Genomic DNA, 20,636 nt, shown 5'->3' with positions numbered 1-20,636 from the left:
CCTGACCTTGCTGAAAGGACGCGGGGTCCCCGGTTGTGCTGTCACGGGCCGTCGTGGGTCTAGCCGAGGGCGCCCGCCCCGCCCGGGCCCTGCTGCGCGAGGCACGATCCCTGGCACCCGTGTGGCACCGGGGACCTCGCTCACGCCCCTCGTCAGGTCCGGGCGGCTCAGGTGTCGAGCTCCGCGGGCTCAGCACGAGGCCAGGCAGGTCGTGGCCCGAGCCCTCCGGGGGTGTCCGGGGCCCGGCGTGGGCCTGCAGCCTGGGCTCTGGCCCGACACCCAGCAGGTGTGGCGACGCCGGGCAGGGAGCCGGGGGGACTTGGGGTGCCGGGGGCTGCCCGGGCTCCCGTCCCGTTTTGGAGCAGGGAGGACAGCATGGGCCGTGGGCCTGGGGCGGGCAGCCGTCGCCGTGACCGTCCGGGCCGCCGCGGCTGGGCATGGGGTCGCCCGGGCCGGGCCCCTTGGAGCCACCCGGCCCCGCGGCGCTGGAGACACCCTCACCCGAAGTAGGACTAGAACATTTAAAGCATGATTTTCCCAAAAGGGAGAGAGAGAGAGAGAGACATTTAGCTCAGGAAAGATGTGAGGATTCTTGGAATAGCAGCGGCTTCTCCCCGCAAATACATTCTTTTCAGAAAGAGTCCAGGGACACCGTGTGCAGATGTGGGCCCTGGCTTCGTCGGCGTGGACGCCCAACGGCAGGCGGAATGACCATCCCTGCCCGAAGCTCCGGGAAGTTCTGTGAAGATGAAGAACACGAAATGAGTACTTAACCACCTTCGGTTATTCCCTAGGGTTTCATAAGCAAAGAAAAACGATGTCATTGGTAACAGTATTGAGAAAGAAAAGGAAATGTGTTTCGCTTTATTGATAGTTATATTCTGGGAGACTCCAATTTTAGACAATAAATAAAACTGCTGTGCTTGAGAAGATACCTTGATAAGCTGCCTGGATCTAGGGCATTTCCTATAGTTGCAATAACTTGCTATAAATAGAATTTTATTTTATTTTATTTTATTTTATTTTATTTTTTTATTTTATTTTATTTATTTTATTATTTTATTTTGTATTTTATTTTATTTTATTTTAAGATTTTACTTATTTATTCATGAGAGACACAGAGAGGCAGAGACATAGGCAGAGGGAGAAGCAGGCTCCATGCAGGGAGCCCAGGAGATGCAGGACTCCATCCCGGGACCCTGGGGTCACGCCCTGGGCTGAAGGTGGCGCCAAACCACTGAGCCACCCGGCTTCCCTAAATAGAATTTTAAAAGCCGTAATTAAACCCCAAACTATAAAGCAACGGGGCATATATTTAGGAAGAAAAATACTCGGCCTTCCTGAAAACAGACAAAGCGCCCACCAACAGGCATATCTTGTATCCTGGAAGCCTCACTTGTCTCAAGTCTTATATAGTGGAATTGCTGTGAAATTACAATTACATCGAGAATTAAGAAGAATAAATGTCTGAAAATAACCAATGAAATTTTGAGAAAACAAAACTACACCCGTGTATGTGCTGGTGAGAATCGCGGCAGCCTCCAGAGCCCAACTCCAGACACGAGCGGCTTAAAAATAGGGTTTTTTCCTGCTTGCTTCACAGCTGCCCTGGTTGAGTTGACTCCTTTTATTTGCTTGCTGTGGCCGTTTTGTTATTTTATTTTACTCTCTGAGCCTAAATTCGGTGAACGTTCACTCTGCGCCCGGGGCTGGTTGCATTTTCTCATTTAATTCTCACACAAGCGCTAGGAATGTATCCCCGTCTCGTGAGGGATGGAGTGGAGTGTCTGAGAGTCTCCGTAAACAGTATTTGGACATTCAGGTTACCCCTGGGAAGCCAGCCAAGGAGCCTCTTGGCCCCTTTGGGGTGTAAGCGTAGTTCACAGTAGAAAGAACGGGCGGCATGATGCTAATTAGCCGCAGGATGTGGTTGAGTGACACACGCAGGTGTCCTGTTCCCCTCCGTCCCGTCCCTGTTCTGTCTGGGCCGAGGGAAGACCGCGGTGTGACACCTGGAGGGCTGGGAACGCGGCCTGACCTGAGCGTCCTGGCCTGGGCTTCAGGCCTCTCACTAATGGGAGTTGGATGCCCCACCCCAGGCACAGCCGTGCAGGTGCAGACGCCCTCCCCCCCCCCCCCCCCCCCCCCCGGGCACAGCCATCCAGGTGCAGACCCCCCCCCCGGGCACAACCGTGCAGGTGCAGGCCCCCCACCCCCTGGGCACAGCTGTGCAGGTGCAGGCCCCCCACCTCCTGGACACAGCCGTGCAGGTGCAGACCCCCCCCCCCGGGCACAACCGTGCAGGTGCAGGCCCCCCACCCCCTGGGCACAGCTGTGCAGGTGCAGGCCCCCCCCAGGCACAGCCGTGCAGGTGCAGCACCCCCGCCCTGCCCCAGATACAGCCGTGCAGGTGCAGGCCCCCCACCTCCTGGACACAGCCGTGCAGGTGCAGGCCCCCCCCCCAGTCACAGCTGTGCAGGTGCAGCCTCCCCATGGGCATAGCCATGCAGGTGCAGCCCCCAACCTCCCGGGCACAGCTGTGCAGATGCAGCTCCCTCCCCCCCCAGGCACAGCCATGCAGGTGCACGGCCCTGGTCAGGACTGGTCCTCTCCCAACAACACGCAAGGGACCACCTGTCTGGCTCCAGAGCCCCGCTGTTGGTTCGCGGTGTAGACTGGGTTATTCCTGAGGAGCAACAAGCCGCTGAAGGCCCACCCTCCTCTTCCCCGGGTCCCTTCTCAGGTGGGTCGGCCTCAGAGTTGTGTCTGGGACCGGACGACACCCGAGGCTGCGTGTCCGCCCGTGGGAGGCCCAGCTCCCGGGAGACCCCTGAACACTGGGCTCCCCCGTTGTAGCCAGGACGTTTGCTTGGCCTTCAACTCACAACTCTTATTTTAAAAGCAGGAGCCTATGAAAACCACACATTCAACATCCGTGTGAAAGAACAGAAATAGCTTCGTGGAAAGTGGCTGTAATAGAATAAGGAACCTCATATCAAATCAAATGTGAAATGTAGATTTTTTTTTTTTTTTAATGCTGAGCCCAATCTCTTTTTTAATTCTCCATCAAAATTTCCTGGCCCTCCTTTAAAGAATAACCTTCAGAGTATTTAAAGTATGACCTTTCTTTTTGGTGGATCTATTTTAATTTATTTTTTTTTTAAGATTATGGTTTTGGTGATTAAGTAATGGGTTGGAATCTGATGAATTCTGACCCTTTGTTAGCAATTGAATGTTATGATGTGCCTTTTAAAACTATTTTTTTCCTGCATTGCTTGGCGTAGTGGCATGGTAAGTCAGCCAAATAAAGACTATAAAATTAAATTGGCTTACTCCCGTATGGCTTATCTCCTGGGTGCAGTTGAGTAGCTAGAAGGTTTAAAACCTTTTTTTTTTTTTAAACACATACGCAGTCAAGTTAATGCCAAGAAAATTAGCCCAATCCTATTTGAGGCCCCTGCAACCTTGGTTATAAGGATAGAGACATGCTCACTTATTTTATTCTATATTTAGAATATCTATTGGTCATTATCTACCAATTATTTATTAACTTTAATTTTAGATGAATCTTTTATCCTGTAAAAAGTGGAAATTATTTTCCTTTAATATTTTTAAATAATTATAAGAACATATCTACATAAAATTGGCATATTTTGAATTTGATACAAGCATGTGTTCCGTAGTATATTTGTTATCAACTAGCCCTTTCATATGTTAAATAGTGTCAAATTTCATAGCAATTAGACTTAATAACTCTTTAGTTAATTATTCTAATTGTCATTTATCTGACATTTTTTTTTAAAAAACCCACATTCTTCATAGAGTGATCTTAAGAACGTTTGAGGAAGCAAGTAAAGCAGAGCATACATGAGTCCATGTGGTGTGCAATGCTGCTCTCTACTGGCAAAGCAGCAAGTCCTAAACTGTGCGGCTTTTCATGTGAAAAAAGTCCATCTCAAGTGATATTTGAAAATGAAGATGGAATCCTCAAACTCGAAAACACGTCCTTGCAAAATGCTCATTGTGGTACGATGGAAGACAGTGATTGACCTGGAAGAAACGAATATGGACATTACATGAGATGAGCTTTTTTCTTTTTTTAAAGATTTTATTTATTTATTTATTCATAGATACAGAGAGAGAGAGAGGCAGACACGCAGGCAGAGGGAGAAGCAGGCGCCGTGCAGGGAGCCCACGCGGGACTCGATCCCGGGACCCCAGGATCCCACCCTGTGCTGAAGGCAGGCGCTAAACCACGGAGCCACCCAGGCCGCCCCATGACATGAGCTTAAAAGAGAAGTTGGTATCATCTTAATTAAATAAAAACATAACTGTGGAAGTTTTGGAAAATATGAAGCCAAATGTGAGAAATATCAATAGCATTTTAGCTTAGGAAGTCTGCGTAGCCTGATGACGCCCCGTTTCTCATTTCAACAGACCGTAGCCTCCGAGGTACCCGTCGAGGGCGCGTCTGCCGGGTCCTCGGGCCTTGAGCAGAGGGACGCGCGGGTTGTGAGGGGGCACAGCAGTGAGCCGTATCCTCTCAGAACTGCTCGGTATTTGCCAAAGTATTTGTAGAAGATTCTGTAAAGATCCAGCGTGTGGGGATCCCTGGGTGGCGCAGCGGTTTGGCGCCTGCCTTTGGCCCAGGGCACGATCCTGGAGACCTGGGATCGAGTCCCACGTCGGGCTCCCGGTGCATGGAGCCTGCTTCTCCCTCTGCCTGTGTCTCTGCCTCTCTCTCTCTCTCTCTCTCTCTCTCTCTCTGTGTGACTATCATAAAATAAATAAAAATTAAAAAAAAAAAAAGATCCAGCGTGTGGGTAATACACACCGAGTGGGCATCCGTTCAGCGCACACACGAGCGACACGCCGCACGCTTTTAGATCATCTACAGTCTAATACGTTCGAAAAGCCCCTTTTGTCCCTTCCGTCTCCCTTCTCCGTCCGCACTGCTTCGGAGTCATAGTTGATACTTTTTTTTTATTTTTTTTATTTATTTATTTTTTTCATAGTTGATGCTTTAATCTCGACTCTTAATTATTTAGCTGGTAGTGAAAGTCTAAATACATGCGCACACGCGATAATGCTCAATGAATAAGTAAATCAGTGATACGTGGTAATTTAAGTTGTTCTTGTTTGTTTTCATGAGTTTATCCAATATTGTCACTGGCTGATTACTTTTACCGTAACGTGAATTTAAAAGATCACGATGGTTCCCTCTTGGCTCGGAGGTCAATGCTGATGCTTATTTTCACGGATACGTTTTTCTCTAGTTCTAAATTCCCTGCAGTGACTGCATCGCTATGAAGATGATCAGGGTTTTTTCGTAATAAAGTGGAAACGTTCTGTTGTAGCGTCTCAAAACACGGGCGCCTGATTGTGAAACACAGGTACTTGTGCTTTTGTAAGATCTAAAGATCTAATTCCTCATCTTATTTTTTTAAGATTTTTTTAATTTATTCATGAGAGACCCAGGCAGAGGGAGAAGCAGGCTCCACGCAGGGAGCCCGACGTGGGACTCAATCCCGGGACCCCGGGGTCACGACCTGGGCTGCAGGCAGGTGCTCAACCACTGGGCCCCCCAGGCGTCCCTAATTCCTGATCTTAAAAAAAAAAAAAATGTCCCAAAATGAGTGTTGCCTATTTGTGACTTTGAAGTAAAATAATTGATAAAATTTGAGACTTTTAACAGTGGGAGGAAGTGCCACGAGGCCTGCCTGGGCCCCGAGCCTGAGGCCTGCGCTCCCTGCCCCAGAGCAGGACCCCCGGCATCTTGCTCTCTCTCATCCTCCCCATTGTCTTTCTGCCACAGGGAGGAGCTAAGACAAAGTTGCTAAATCATAAAAGCCGTGACTTTTTTTACTGTTTAAAATGTTAAACATGCCCATGTCCCATTTCTTTTAAGAGAATGCTAAAAAAAAGAAAAAGGAAAGAGGAGACTCTTGTTTTTCACCGAGGTCCATGCCTAGCAGAGGGGGCTGGGATGGATTTCCTCGTGGGGTGACCTAAGGAGCCCGGGTCCTCAAGGTGCACCTGCCTCAGTGATGCTCCGTGGGCCGCTGAGTGCGCTCCGGGGGGTGGGGGGGCTCCGGGGTGAGCACCCCCCCAGCGTGGTGCAGGTGCCCGGGTCAGGGGTGCAGGTAGGGGGCCTCCGGGGTGAGCACCCCCCGCCCCTGCACGAGCCCGGGTCTGGGTCCAGCTGCCAGGAAGGTGGGTGCGCTGGGTGCCCCCGGTGGTGGCCTCAGGGTCAGCGCCCATGCACAGGTGGAGGTGCCCGGGTGCTGCTGAGCCTCCAAGCATCCAAGCCCCTCGCCAGGGGCCACCCCGCCCCGGGACCCGCGACACCGACCCTGTGCGCCGGGACACCCGGGGGCTCCGGCCCGCACCCCCCACCCACGTGTCCCGTGAGCCCCCCCCGACCCACAGGAGCCTCACCCCAGCCCGGCCTCGTCCCTGCGCTTCCAGCAAACCAGCCCTGCGACGTGGACACGGTCCTGTGGGGGAGCCCGGCCCGGCCGGTCCTTGGCTGCGTGGCTCCGGGCGCCCTGATCGGGCTGCGTGGGGCGCCGTGGATGCTCCTCCTGGGATGGGTGCACCTCTGTGGGCTGGGTGCTCCTCCGCAGGATAGTGCTCCTCTATGAGATGGGTGCTCCTCCCGGGATGGGTGCTCCTCCCAGGATGGGTGCTCCTCCCCGGGCTGGGTGCTCCTCCTGGGCTGGGTGCTCCTCCTCAGGATGGGTGCTCCTCTCGGGATGGGTGCTCCTCCTGGGATGGGTGCTCCTCCTTGAGTACTCACAGTGCTCCTGCCGCCCCTTGCCAACCTGGGGCCATCCTCCCAGGGTGGGTGCTCCCCCCAGGTACTCACAGTGCTCCTGCTGCCCCTCGCCGACCCGGGGGCATCCTCCCGGGATGGGTGCTCCCGCACGGGTACTCGCAGTGCTCCTGCCACCCTTCCCAACCCAGGGCCTCCTCCCGTGCAGGAGCCGCCCACAGGTGCTCCTTCCCTGTTTCTGGGAGCACCGCCGCGCTCAGCGGTCTAGGCCAGGGCCGGGATGAGCGGAGCTAGGGGACCGCACCTGCCTGGGTCCCCTCGGCACCGCAGGCTCCTCCTGCAAGGACCGTCTTGGGCCCGCGATGCTGCCTCCCGCCAAGCGGGGTCCAGGGAGGTCACCCCCCCGCCCCGCCCCAGGGCAGCCCGGCTGGTGGCCCAGGGACCCCGACGAGGCCGGGGGCAGGTGCCCGCCTACATCAGGACACAGGCCCTCCTTCCCGGTGAGCCCTGCGGGGCACAGGGACCCGGGTCCCCCGGGGGCACGACCTGGGTCCCCAGGGCCTGTGGCGCCACAAGTGGGCCATGGGGCCGGGCTGTAGGGGAGGAAGGACCCGTGCACCTGCCTCCCCCCGAGGATGGGGACCTGCACCTGCCCGGGTGGTGGGCCCGCCGCACGGAGCACCTGCCCCCGTATTTTGCGGCCCGAGTGTGTCTGCCTCCCGCGGGCCTGGCCTGTTGCTGCTGTACCGGTTCCCAAGGCCCCGCCGAGGCGTCATCCGCAGCTCTTCCAGGTGGGTCCCCCAACCTGCCCCAAGGATGCGGGGTCCGCTGTGCGGTGTGAACGTGCTCCTGCGACCACGACAGGCCCCTCCTGGAAAACAGACGCGGGTTTCTGTGCTCACTACTGTCACTTTTCCAAGAACGAGGGAAGGAGCACCGTGTGATGTAAGAGGACACCCCGACTTTACTATTTTGCTCCTTTCCACGCTGGGGGTGGACATTACAAGATCCTACAGTGGGCAGCCCGGGGGGCCCAGCGCTTGAGGACCCGCCTTCAGCCCAGGCCATGACCCCGGGGTCCCGGGATCGAGTCCCACATCGGGCTCCCTGGGTGGAGCCTGCTGCTCCCTCTGCCTGTGTGTCTGCTTCTCTCTGTGTCTCTCATGAATAAATGAATAGATAAGTAATATCTTTAAAGAAAAAATCCTACAGCTTTACCTGATACAAAGTGCACGCTCGCACACACGCGTATTCGTACAAGAAGTGAATCCAGAACGCACTCGGGTGTTGCAACTGGTACTGTGTGGCGCTTACTGCATTTAAGTGTTTGCTGTTTATGTAGAAATATTTTATAGGATAAAATACCAAATTTCGCTCCTGATGATTCTTACATATTTCATGAGATTGGACTTGTGTTTAGGAGGTCTTTTATCTCTTCGCGATAGAGATCCTGTTGCCGTGGGGTCACTATTAGGAACCTTTCTCTCTTTGACCGGTCGGGGTGGGGGTCGGGGGTATGGATCAGGTATGAGCCAACAGCCTTCAGGGATATTGTAAGACTTAGTGAAATCATAGATCATCAAGTTTGTTTTTATAATGCAGTTTAGCTTATAGCCCTGATAGGTGGAATCATTCGTTTTTTTTGTTTGTTTGTTTTTATTCGTTTTAAAGAAATTTGTGTTTTAAAAGCTTTCACACTGTGTTAGTGTCATAGTTGGAAAAACCAGGAAAATGCTTATTTGAAATTATGAGCTGTATTGAATCGTAGATTATCTTAAAATATTGATATTTTAAAATATGCTATGACATTTAAACCAAGTAACCGAAAAAAGGCATTTATATGCTTTGAATTTACAGATGAATGAATAATTTACAAATTAGTAAACGTGTTTTAAGTTTTAAATTTTGAGGTCAACTTTCCTCCTTTCCTCCTAAGGTAATGAAAGTCGCTTTAGTTCTCTTTCCCATAAAAATCTTCAAGTAAACTATTTAGGGGGCCCCCGGGTGAGCCAGCGGTTGAGCGTCTGCCTTCAGCTCAGGTCATGACCCTGGGGTCCTGGGATCGAGTCCCGCACCGGGTTCTGTGCTCAGAGTCTGCTCCTCCCGCCCGCTCAGCACGTCTCTCTCTCTCACGAGTAAATAAAATCTCACACAAAAATCAGTCAATCGTATATTTAGGAAAAGTATGTCTTAAAAAAATCTTCCAACGATAGGAGTCGTCAGGTAGCGTCCTTGCGTTTTCATGTAACATCGGATGATGTCAGCTGCACGCGCTCCGCGGGCTGGGCCTCGGGGCTGCGCCCCCGCCTGCCCGTGGGTCCCGCGAGGCGGTCTCGCGCTCCCAGCTGACCCGGGGACGCCTTATCTGACGTCTGGCCATTTTCAGTTTCTCGGCAGCACCGAGGTGGAGCAGCCCAAAGGAACCGAAGTCGTGCGGGACGCCGTGAGGAAGCTCAAGGTAGGACACTCCCGGCCCACGCGGCCCCTGGGCCCGTCCCGCCAGCCAGGAGTGGCTTTGTCCCCGTAAAAGTGCGGGACCGTCGCAGGCCAGGGGGCCAGAGTCAGCGATGAGTGTGCACCCACAGGGATGGCTCCGGAGGGGCAGCGTTCATGTCTGCCCGTGACCCCCACGCCCACGGGCCGCGACCGCGGGGGCCTGCGGGACCCTGAGGAGCTGGCCCGCACCCGACGGCTGGGCCCCGGCGTCCGGCTGGCGGTGGCATCCGGCCAGCTCCCGGGCAGCACACCTGTGCAGGTGTGCCGTTGGCCGTGGGGCCCGGCGGGGGTCTGCACCCTAGGTTAGGGGGCCCAGGAGTCGTGGCTTTGTCCCCGCGCGGATGGGACCGGGACACCCAGACAGCACAAGAGACGCCACCGTGTGCTCACAGTCACGTTTCCCGAGACCGTTCCCTGGAAGCCGCGGCCCGTCTCCGCGGGTGTGTCAGGTGCGCCCCGTCCCGGAGACGCTCTTCTCCCCGAGGCACTCGGATGCGGGACATTCCTGCAGCCGAAGCCTCCTCTTTATCCCATTAAGAAAACCCAACACACCACTACTTTTTTTCTTTTTACACAACTCATTGTTACTCTCTGTAGTTATTCCCACAGTTTTGTTTTGTTTTTTTTTTTTCCAGAAACAACCCTTCTCTAACTGTACGTGGTTTAAAGACCGTCCAGTTATTTTACGAGAGGGTCAGGCCGTTGCTTGTGTCTGGCAAAACTGTAGACGTGAAAAAATACCTTCTTGCTTTGAGAATGTCGCATCAGACGGAGTCCACGGAGTGTGTAAATTGAATAAGAGTAGAAGTGGGGTGGCGTGTGCTCTAGGGGAAGAAAGCGAAGTGGATAATATGTTTACCTGCCCGTTTTACCCGATTTACATGATTTACAAATGCTTTCAAGCAAATACGCCGAAAGTCTCCAAGATGCTACCTTTCCCATTTGGGAAAAAAGCGGGCGAGGCCACCGTTTCTCTGCAGCGCTCATCAGGTGGTGGCCCCGACCTGCCCTTGTTGGTTGGAAAGGCCTCGAAGCTTATGAACGACACTTGAGGTTCCCCTTTAGATGTTTAAGATCCTGCAAACGCGGCCTGAGTCCGGCTTACCTGCAATCAGAATTTTTAGAGAAGAATAATGGTCTTTATACTTAAAATACGTCTTTGTATCCAGGAGGTTCTTTATTCAGTCGCCTCAGAGCCTGAACCAAAAGGATTAGGTCACATTGCGACCACATATAACGGAGAATATTCGAGATGAAATGCTTTTAAACAGTGGCTAGTTTTCAGGCATTTTTGTGAGTCTTTGCCGTTCCTGTGTCGTTTCCCATTTGGAAATGCACTCCGTTAATAAGGGAACGTGATCTGCAGTAAGAATGCAGCATAGTCTAAAAATGCATGTTCACTTCATAATTTTTGCTTTCCGAGCGTCTTCCAGAATAAATGTTTCTCTAATGAGTAATCTTTAGGCTGCTGATTGCAAAAATTCTGTACATCGGGAAAGTGTATTTCAGGGTAATGATCTATAAACAAATTGAAATAAATAAAGCAATGTTTTTTTCTTTAACCTGATTTTATTTTATATACACATATTTCTTGGTGTCAGAGGTCAGAGGCTACACTTCAGAGCCTTCAAGAGTATCTGCATTTATGTTAGAAAAGTAGACCCGTTTCCTTTTTAATTCTGGTGTAGAAATGGCCAGAAGGTGGTGCCATGGTTCCACCAAAAAAACCCACTTTTTTTTCCTCCTTCACTCTATTTTGTGTGCACCTCCCCCATTTCAATTTCCTGCTTATTTTTCTTAAACATATGGATTCTGACTGCCTCTCTATCTATTCTAGTTCAGTGTTGGGTTTTATTTGCCACATGAGTTAATATTTTACTTCCTCGTTTTTGAAAACTTTTCAGTATTTTATATACTGGTTTTTCTGACAATTTAAAATTCGGGATTAATATAAGATAATGGAATACTTAGAATGTTTTCAATGATGTATTTTTTCATGCTCCCGTGTCTAATTAATGACATCTGATTAATTAATTGTCATTAATTAATTAATAACACCTAATTAATGATGTCCGATTAATTTTTCAAGAAAAAACTTAGAATCTTGATTTTATTACGTACAGTTTTCCTGCCACTTTGTAGAAAATTTATACTTTATAAATTTTTCTTAAATAAGGTAGTTTTTATAAGTGTTAAAAGTTTTATTTTCAGATTTCATATTGTTATAATTGTTATAATAATGAATCTCATTTTTAATAGTGTTTTATTTATTTTTATTAATACAACTAGTGCGGATGTCAGAGGATTCGATATATTTTATAAATGATCTGCTCGTGGGGTTTACACGTGGATGAATGTCGATACAGGGACCCCATCCTCTTAGTTTTGGGAGATCAGCAGAGGGCAGCCCTCCGGGACCCCGTTGTCAGAGGGGACACCCCTCAGCCCCGTCCAGCTAAACCGCAGTCACGAGAAGGCCCCGCAGCCCAGGAGGCCCTGGGACTTGTTGCTGCCCTTGTGCCTCTTGGTCGTTTCCCTCGACCTCAGGCGCCCGACGTAGCACCACACTGCTTTGGTCTTGGTAACCAGTTATTTAATCAATCAAGTGTTTGGCGCTTACTTTCATTATGTACCTACGCAGCTGATTCCCTATAGGGCCACTAGGGATGTGCTTAAGTAAATTAACGATTAATAAGAGCCACGGAGAAGAAGAGTGGCTCCGAGTGCTTGGCTCACGGTGGTAAATCCGTTGGTTCTCTTTCCTAGTCACGTATATTCCCTCGGCAGTATAGTTAGATTTCATTTTTTTTCTTTTTAAAGTCCTCCGAGAAAGAAATAGAAATTGCGTGATTATGCCATTGAAACCCAGGAGCGCTCCCTGTAAGAAATTTGCTGAAATTCGCTCTTCTACTCACTGGTGACATATACTTAACTATGAATTTCAAGTAATACTTCATTCTCCCCCCCCACACACACCTTTTTATGGTGCTCAAGGCTTGTTTCTGTCTATTTGTTTGTTGTATCCAGATATCTTTCAGGATGCTGAGGCTTTGCCCCCACTCCCCTTTGAGTATTTTTTATTGGATTATTATATATAAATGTTGATGGTCGATCGCTAGCTATCTAGATGACCAAGAAATGAATCCACTGAAGCAAAAATGGAAAGCAATTCGTAAAAAGGCCCTTCAAGCCTTAACAACTCAAGGAGTAAATAGGGAGACGAGAGATCACGATGGTGGAAGTAAGAACGAGGAGCAGTCTTCAGCACGTAATTAGAAGTATTTTGGAACTCGGTTAAGAGGCCTCTCAGGCTTTGAGTTAGAGGGGCCTCCAAACTATGACACAGTAATCTTAGATTTCGGGGGGGGGTAATGGACAGGAACGAGGATATTATATTCTGTTTAAAATACAGATTGAGCAAATACAACCTCAAGCATAATTGTTTGAAACATCTGTGCAACAGTCAAAGCCAATACCCCTTATTAGCCTTGACACACATGAAAGTAGAACTGGGAAGTTGTTTTTTTTTTTTTTTAATGTAGAAAATATGTTGTGCAAAAGAAGTCATTTAGTGGGTTGCTGCAAAACTAGATTCTCGGCCTGACTGCGACAAGCCCCATTTTATGACCGACGTATTGCAGTGGATGACCTATAAATCCTTTTTTGAGCACAATTTCTTCATCTCAATTGGAAGCAAGAAAAAAAAGGTCTCGGAAGGCTTAGACTGGATATTTTGTTCCCTTTTCTTTATCTCATTCTATTGTTTTCTTTTCCTTCCTTCCTCTTCTTTTTTTTTTTTTTTTTCTCCACCCGGACCCCCCTCTTTTTTCCTGTCTTCATTTCTTCCATTATTTTTTCTTTTCCTTTTCCTGGCAGAAAAGGAGTCACTCGATAAGATTTAACACGGTGGTTGTTCTGTGATCGACTTTGGGGAGCTAACAGAGATCCCAGGAATGGTCGTGCCCAGATGTGGAAAAGGCCACAAGAGCCCCTGCTTCTGGAAAAGGGTGGCACCCGGGGCCCGGCCCGGCCCAGCCCGTGCTGCAGCCAGGATGGGAGTGGCTTCGTTCAGAGGCGCTCCCATAGATAGAAACAGCTGATTTATTTTGCAAGCCTTCGTATGTGAAAACCCCCAAATGGTTTTCATTATGCCAATACAGGAAGGAGATTATGAAGGGAAAATAAACAAAGTGAATCTTTTCTTTGGGAGAGAGCTGGAGTAATTTTTGAAGATCTGAAACAAACTGTGTTTCTTAAAGACACACGAGAATTCTCGGGCACAGATGTGTGGGATTCGAGCGCAGATACACAAGAGCCGCCTGCCGCCTGCCGTCAGAACAGCACAGGTCGCAGCTCAGAATCATCCCTCCCCAGCGACCCAAGACAGGTGCTGCCCTTCCCATGACGTCGAGGCGACACTCGGAGGCATCCGCGCGCGCACCCCGTAGCCCTGATGGCTGCAAAGCCGCGGGGAGGGAAGAGGCCGGGACCTCTGGGCGCGTCAGCACCGAGCTGCACCCTGTGTGCTCACGTCTGCCTGCGAGTACAAGGAGGTGAACAATGCAAAGAAATAGGACACACAGAAGACGCCTGGAACCCACTCTGCCTTGCATATGATCCATTTCAAGTCAAGTCGGGATGATCCATGTGCAGAAAACATGTTATAATAGTAGAGAATAACATTTTGAGGCTCTAGGAGTAAAAAAGTCTATTTTTTTCCATAGTTTTTCTCCCCTTCCTTCCATTTTTATAGAAAGAAAGGTGGCGGGGGCAGGTAGAAGGAAGTGAGGTGGGGACAGAGCAGCATCGCCGGTAGCGTCGCCCAAATCAGGATGCTCACCAGACAGGGAGTGATGTGTAGTGTAAGTGTGTCCCGTGCACGCATGCCCCAAGCAGCTCCATGCATTGCGCACGTGCATGTGTACACGTCGGGGGGGGGTGTACCCGCACGGAAGAGGCGTCTTGAAGTTTAACTGGGCTCCTGCGAGGTCTTCCACCACGGGGTCCAGCAGTGATGGGAGAGGGAGAGAAAGTCCATTTACAAAGTGCGTGCGTGTCAGGATTTTCTTTTTGATTTTATGACAAAACCTAACGTGCATTTGCGTGCACTTTCCAGTTCAGTAAGAAGGTGCGACAAAGGCTGCTCGTAAAGTGTGGGGGAACTTCGGTTCTTGAGGTCCCTGTAGTCGTGGGCCTGGTTCCCAGCCTCTTAGCTCAGTCTTGGCCTCAGCTTTCGTGTGGCGGGAGGGTCCTGCCCTTCGTGGACTTGATGGGACAGGGCGCCGCGCCAGGGAGGAAGATCCAGGAGCGGCAACGACCGCCAACTCCGGCTCTCCGAAGGGATTCAAAGCAAAAGATCTGCAGAAAAATACATCGATCTTTACTTATCTTCTTTAACTAATTGGTATGAATCCCTTAAACATAATGAAAGGAGTATTAAATACCTTTTTAACCGTTACTGAATATCCGTCTCAACTTAGCGGCAGTAATGGAGCATTAGTGTGATCACTCCATATGTTGAAGCTATGTGAGGTTTATAAAACACTTTAAAGTGGGTAATAATCTACTTAATGAAAGCCCAGCACATATATTACATGTACGTTTGTGTTCGTTTTCCGTAGAAGCGGAATTACAGTTTTCTGAATAATTCTTCACTTGTAGTTCGCAAGACATATCAAGAAATCTGAAGGCCAGAAAATCCCTAAAGTTGAGCTGCAAATATCGATATATGGAGTAAAAATTCTAGAACCGAAGACAAAGGTAAGGCTTCCTTTGGAACGTCACGGGCACTGTGACCTTTCGTTAACTGAGGGCGTGTTCCTATTTCAGTGTGTGTCTGAGATGCGGTAACTACTGGAACTGGCTAGTTCTCGGTTAATGGCAATTAATTTAAAATTCTGTAGGATCTTTAGGAGGAAAACCGACTTTTGGGAGAGCTTCCAACGTGGCCTGTTCTCCAGTGTGTGCTCGGGATGGAAGTCCTCGGCCTTTGGCCTTGCGTTGAGGACCTTTTCCGTGTGTGCAATGCAAGAGATGCGTGAAGTGCAATCCCCGAGCGTGACGGGGGCGGCCAAAGCCCTGTTATGAAGGTGCCCGACTGCCCCTGCTGCCTGCGGACGTGATCAGCGTGTGCTCCTTCCCCGGGGCTGCCCTGATACAACGCCCCCGACGTGGTGGCTCAAGGCACAGGAGGTCTGTCCTCAGGGTCCTGGAGGCTGGAAATGGCAGACCGTGCTGACCGTGGGGTTGGTCCCCTCCGAGCCCCTCTCCTCGGCCTGCAGACGGCCGCCCTCTTGCCACCTCTGTGCACACGGACACCCCGGGGGCTCTGCGTGTGCCCGGGTTCCTTCCCGTAAGGGGACCCCAGGCAGACTGGGCGAGGGGCCATCCCAGCGGGCTTGCTCTGTGGGACCACCACGGCCAAGCCTTGTGTGCAAGTGCAGCACATCCGGGGGTACGGGGTGGCCGGGCTTCCGCATCCGCGTTCTGGGGCTGCATAAAACAGTGAGCACCTCAAGTCCTTGTACTTAAGAGTCCTTTCCCCTGCAAATCCAAAGAAAACAACTTAAATATAACTCATTGGGGTTTCACATTCATTACGATGGCTTCTTAGGGACCTGTTTTTACCCAGAGTTCCTGTGTCGGAACCCTAAGCCCCAGAGAGACTGAACTTGGAGATAGAGCTTTTAAGGTAACCGGTTGCACGAGGCCTTGACGAGGCCTTCATCTACCAGAACTGGTGTCCCGGTAAAACAAGAGGCGTCAGGGATGTGCAGGCGCAGAGGGGGGCCCCGTGAGGCCACAGGGAGAGGCAGCCACCTGCAGCCCACGCGGAGACGGGACGAAGGCCCCTGGAGAGGACGTCTCTGGTGTTTGCAGTTGATGGTTTAACAGCGCCAGAGCCTTGGAAGAGCACAAAATAGACAGAAATTCTGCATGATGGCCCGTGTGTGTGTGTGTGCGTGTGCATGTGCAGGAGGGACGGAAACGGACCATGGGAATGCTAACACACGGCCCAGTGTTACCGGTGCGTGCTCTGAAGGCTCTTGACCAGCCCTCTACGATGGGGAGTTGCCCCTTGGCGGCTGCCAGTCATGTCACTCTGTTCTCTAAACCCAGCCTGTCAGAGGTACCTTCCTTCCCGACCTAAATCCCATTTACAAGACCTTAGTGAGGGGACAAGTGAGACCCACCTCAGTCTGATCAGCCGGTTGACTTTGGGCATTATAGTTCTCCTTTTACGCAAATCAGTAGCACGGGAGCCTTTCTTCTCTGTCCCACGTTCTCAATTTCCTATACTTAACAGCGGATTTTCAAGAAGCCCAATTGAATTTTTCCCTTAAAACCATAAGTTTTGGGCAGCCCGGGTGGCTCAGCAGTTTGGTGCTGCCTTCGGCCCAGGGCCTAATCCTGGAGCCCCTGGATTGAGTCCCGCATCGGGCTCCCTGCATGGAGCCTGCTTCTCCCTCTGCCTGTGTCTCTGCCTCTCTCTCTCTCTCTCTGTCTCTCATGAATAAATAAATAAAATCTTAAAAAAAAAATAAGTTTTCCCAACTTTTAATAGGAAAAAAAAAATCTCTTTTTTCATCCCTACCAAGTCAACGAGCAATCTTGGAGCTTTAAAATCTTTGAAATGTATAAATAAATTCAGTTATATTACATTTAAATAGAGAGCGACTGACTCTTGACCCACATATTGAGTATGAAACGGAGAGTCTGAACTCTTTACCCATATATAGAATGTACCATTTTTTGAATCCACTAAAAAAATAAAATAACCTAATAAACGTTTCACGAGCTCTGCGTAGCACCAGTGCCCCTAAGAGAGTCCTGGGAGTGCTGGTTGCTGGAGTCCCCTCAGGACTTTCAGATTCAGAATCTGCAGCACAAGACTAAGCATTTATATTATAAAAAATACACCCCAAAGCACCTCCGCACGTGACTCCAATGCACCCTGTTGGCAGATACGTGTGTAAGAACCACTGCTTGAGGAGACCTAAGTGAGGCCGGACAAAATCTGTCACTCATTATATTTTGGTTTATTTCTTTTATTTAGTCGTAATTTAAAAAATTTTATACTCCTAAAATAAATTCACTTATACTAAAATGTACGTGTATGAGACAGGACTTAAATATTCATTATGAATCCAACATGGACTTCATAGAAGATGGACTATTTTCTATGCCATTTAGATGGATGAAAACAGAAGAGAGAAGCAATCTCAGCTCCAATGTCTTTCTTTCTGTGCCTTTTCTCCTTTCTGTTTTTCTCACTTGTCCTTAAAATGAAGACTATGCAGTGCTGGAGAGAGGTGGTATAGATCATTTAGGGACTTACTAATTTTTTGTTCCAACTCCAATAAAATATTGTCAGTTGAGGCAGAATTGTGCTCTCACTGTGCTGAATTCTGTTTCCACGTCTGTCCTGTCTTGCCAAAAATCAGTGCTACGTTTAAAATTCATAAAGATCTATCACAACAATAGAAATTTCATGAAAATAATAAGATTATAAGTTTTGTAGGTTTTAGCATCCTAGTCTTGTTTTGTAGGGAGATACCCCTGCTAATCTAGACAAAAATAAAGAAGCTTCCCCACTGCCATTTCCAGAGGCTGTGACCCGGGCGGTTGGTGAGTGAACGAGGGAGGGCCTGCGTTCCTTCTCCACCGGCCTGTGGAAATGATGTGTTTTCATGTTCCCTGTAGTCTTTCCTACAAATGGGGAAAAAAATGAATCATTTTTCTATGTTATAGAGTAATGATATTTTCTCCCTGTATCATGAACATGATTGTGCCATTAATGAACCTGCCATTAGAGTTTAGGAGCTACCGTGTGGCTGAAGGGTATTGTTTGACTGTATGGACATTAAAACCAAAAATATGTCAGCAAGGAAGAGACTGGTCAGTGGACGAAGTATAGGAGGTGGAGATGGTGCATCTTAGCACTAAGCAAGGAGGGGAGATGCCCCCCTCGGAGGCCTCAGCAGGTGGAGCCGCTCTGTGGCATCGTTCCTTCCTGCTGAAACAGACGCATCCAGGTATCTGGTAACGGCACGGACGCTGCAGTCATGGAGTATACGTCCTTGTTCTAACGTCCGTGCTTGCTGTTGACGATGCACCATTTGGTTTGTGTGCAGGGAAAGGAGACCGGGCTATAAACAGATTCTCTTAACGTGCATCAGTGTAACTTACGTGTTTTCAGTCTGATGAGCAATAATGCGCATCAGAGCGATAGACCACATCTCATCAAGGTGACGCCTCAAAACCCTGAACCTGGAAAGATGTAGTGAGAGTTGGTATAACTACAGAGTGTATATGCTGTGATCTGCACATCGACATGCGATATATATGCATATGTGTATATGTCCATATATGAAAAATATAGAGCTGTAACAGTGTAAATACATATATACATACATATATATACATATAGTTCAGTAGTTATCTTTCTGATGAGTTGGGTTGATTCAGTCATTTAGATGCTCGAAATGCACACCTTCCTCATGAAGACTCGTAAAATACAATTGAATATGAAACCTCAGGCTGAAATGGAAGCATGTCTCATAGGAAATCTTGTGCAGATGAAGTTATTCTCTAAAACTGTGATGCTAGTGAGCAGCAGTAAGAGAAAATGAAAATGTTCTGGTTAAAAACGGTTCTGCTAGTTCTATAACCTTCTGGGAGTATCTTCATTCTTGGGGCCTCGTTGTTCTTCTCAGTAAAATTTCAAGGTTTAAAGTTATTGTCTCTTAAAACCCCTTGTAACTCAGAAGGTCCAGGCACCTCTGATCCTCTTGTGCTTTGTTTGTGTTTTCCTAAGTCCTGTTGAGATGACTACCTTAGTTTTAATCTGAGTCAGGAGGTCCATCTCCATTACGTACTTGTTTAAGTTTGGGTGCATGTAATTATAAACTCAAGTTTGACAGATGATCGTGTCACCTTTAAAGTCATAAGTTGCATGTTACTGACACAGGCTGGTATGTCAGAAAATGGACAAAAATCACTTCAACTATTTATTTCCATTTGTGTTCGCAGGAAGTCCAACACAATTGCCAGCTTCATAGAATATCATTTTGTGCGGATGATAAAACTGACAAGAGGATATTCACTTTCATATGCAAAGATTCTGAGTCAAATAAACATTTGTGCTATGTATTTGACAGCGAGAAGTGTGTAAGTATGCCAGATGTTTTAGGGTGGTTTGTTCTGTTTTACAAGCCAGGAGTTGTCTTGTTTCCGGCATTAGCAAAGTATTTGGAAACGAATAAGGTCTGCAAATACTTAAGTACACTAATAGATTCATCCTGTCATGAGATATGCTTCAGGACTTCATCCCTAACTGAATTCTTATGTTCGAGGGCACATCCTTGCATGCAAATTTCTTTCCTTAGAACGTCATGCCTGCTTATGTTATGCATTTATTTATTTTATAATCATCTATTTGCAATTTTAATCTCAAATATGACTTAGCCATTGGCACATAATGCAAAGAGTAATGGTGAGCAGAGTATTTCTTTTTTTCTAGAATGCAATGGATATGATAAAAAGCATATTTTAAACTCCAGGGAATAAAATCTGTATGGCTCCTTTAAAAAATCTCCAATATTTTGAAAAGCTCATTCTTGATTCTCATTATTCAGAAAACTTAATATAATGAAAGGTAATAGAATCCTACAGGCAGGAGCATGTGCCTGCATGCATGCGTGTTAGCTCGCAGAGGCAATCTAAAGTTCTCAGCAAGTAAGATCAATCCAGGAATTCTAAAGTTAAGACCAGTGATATCTCTTCTAACCAACTGGAATCTTCAGAAAAACCTACATCTTGATTATAAACATAAGCTAATGCTCATCATAATCTAGTCTGACATCCTCTTATAAAACATAAGATATGAATTCCAAGCACACATTGCAGCCATTAATGCCTTTAATGAAGGAAGAACATCTAACCTCAACAAAATTATTGGCTTAGACAAGAAAAAGAACTTAATTCATTTATTTGCTTGTTTTCCTGTGTTAAAAACAGCAAAGGATTAATATTATTATCACTCTTATGTAATTTATTTCTCTGGTTCTCTGGTTCCAGTATGTGAGATGCTTTTCTTTTTAAATAAAGATTTATTTATTTATTATATATATATATAGAGAGAGTATGTGTGTAGGAGTAGGGAGAGGGTCAGAGAGAGAGGGAGAGAAGCAGACTCCACACTGAGCATGCCGTATGATGCAGGACTTGATCTCATGACCCCGAGCTCATGACCTGAGCCAAAACCAACAGTTGGACAGTTAGCTGACTGAGGCACCAAGGTGGCGCCCCAGTATGTGAGCTTCTTGAAAGCAAATACCTTTTTTATTTGTCCATGTAACTCCTG

At 48.4% G+C, this 20,636-nt stretch overlaps 1 protein-coding gene across 12 annotated transcripts in view; it reads left to right on the top strand.

Moving 5' to 3' along the window:
• GULP1 (GULP PTB domain containing engulfment adaptor 1) overlaps positions 1-20,636 on the top strand; it is a 215,751-nt gene that overhangs the window by 157,249 nt on the left and 37,866 nt on the right. For 9 of the 12 annotated variants that reach the window (XM_072811504.1, XM_072811495.1, XM_072811502.1 and 6 more), the window contains exons 5-7: positions 9,162-9,233; positions 14,933-15,031; positions 19,304-19,441. In XM_072811504.1, the coding sequence (XP_072667605.1) occupies positions 9,162-9,233; positions 14,933-15,031; positions 19,304-19,441 (309 nt within the window). The remainder of the gene's footprint in view (positions 1-9,161; positions 9,234-14,932; positions 15,032-19,303; positions 19,442-20,636) is intronic. The other 3 variants (XM_072811496.1, XM_072811497.1, XM_072811500.1) reach the window with 2 other exon arrangements.

The sequence above is a fragment of the Canis lupus genome, chromosome 34 (assembly GCF_048164855.1).
Source record: "Canis lupus baileyi chromosome 34, mCanLup2.hap1, whole genome shotgun sequence".
Lineage (NCBI taxonomy): Eukaryota > Metazoa > Chordata > Mammalia > Carnivora > Canidae > Canis > Canis lupus.
Note: the sequence above shows the minus strand (reverse complement) of the source record. Positions and strands in the feature narration are given on the sequence as shown.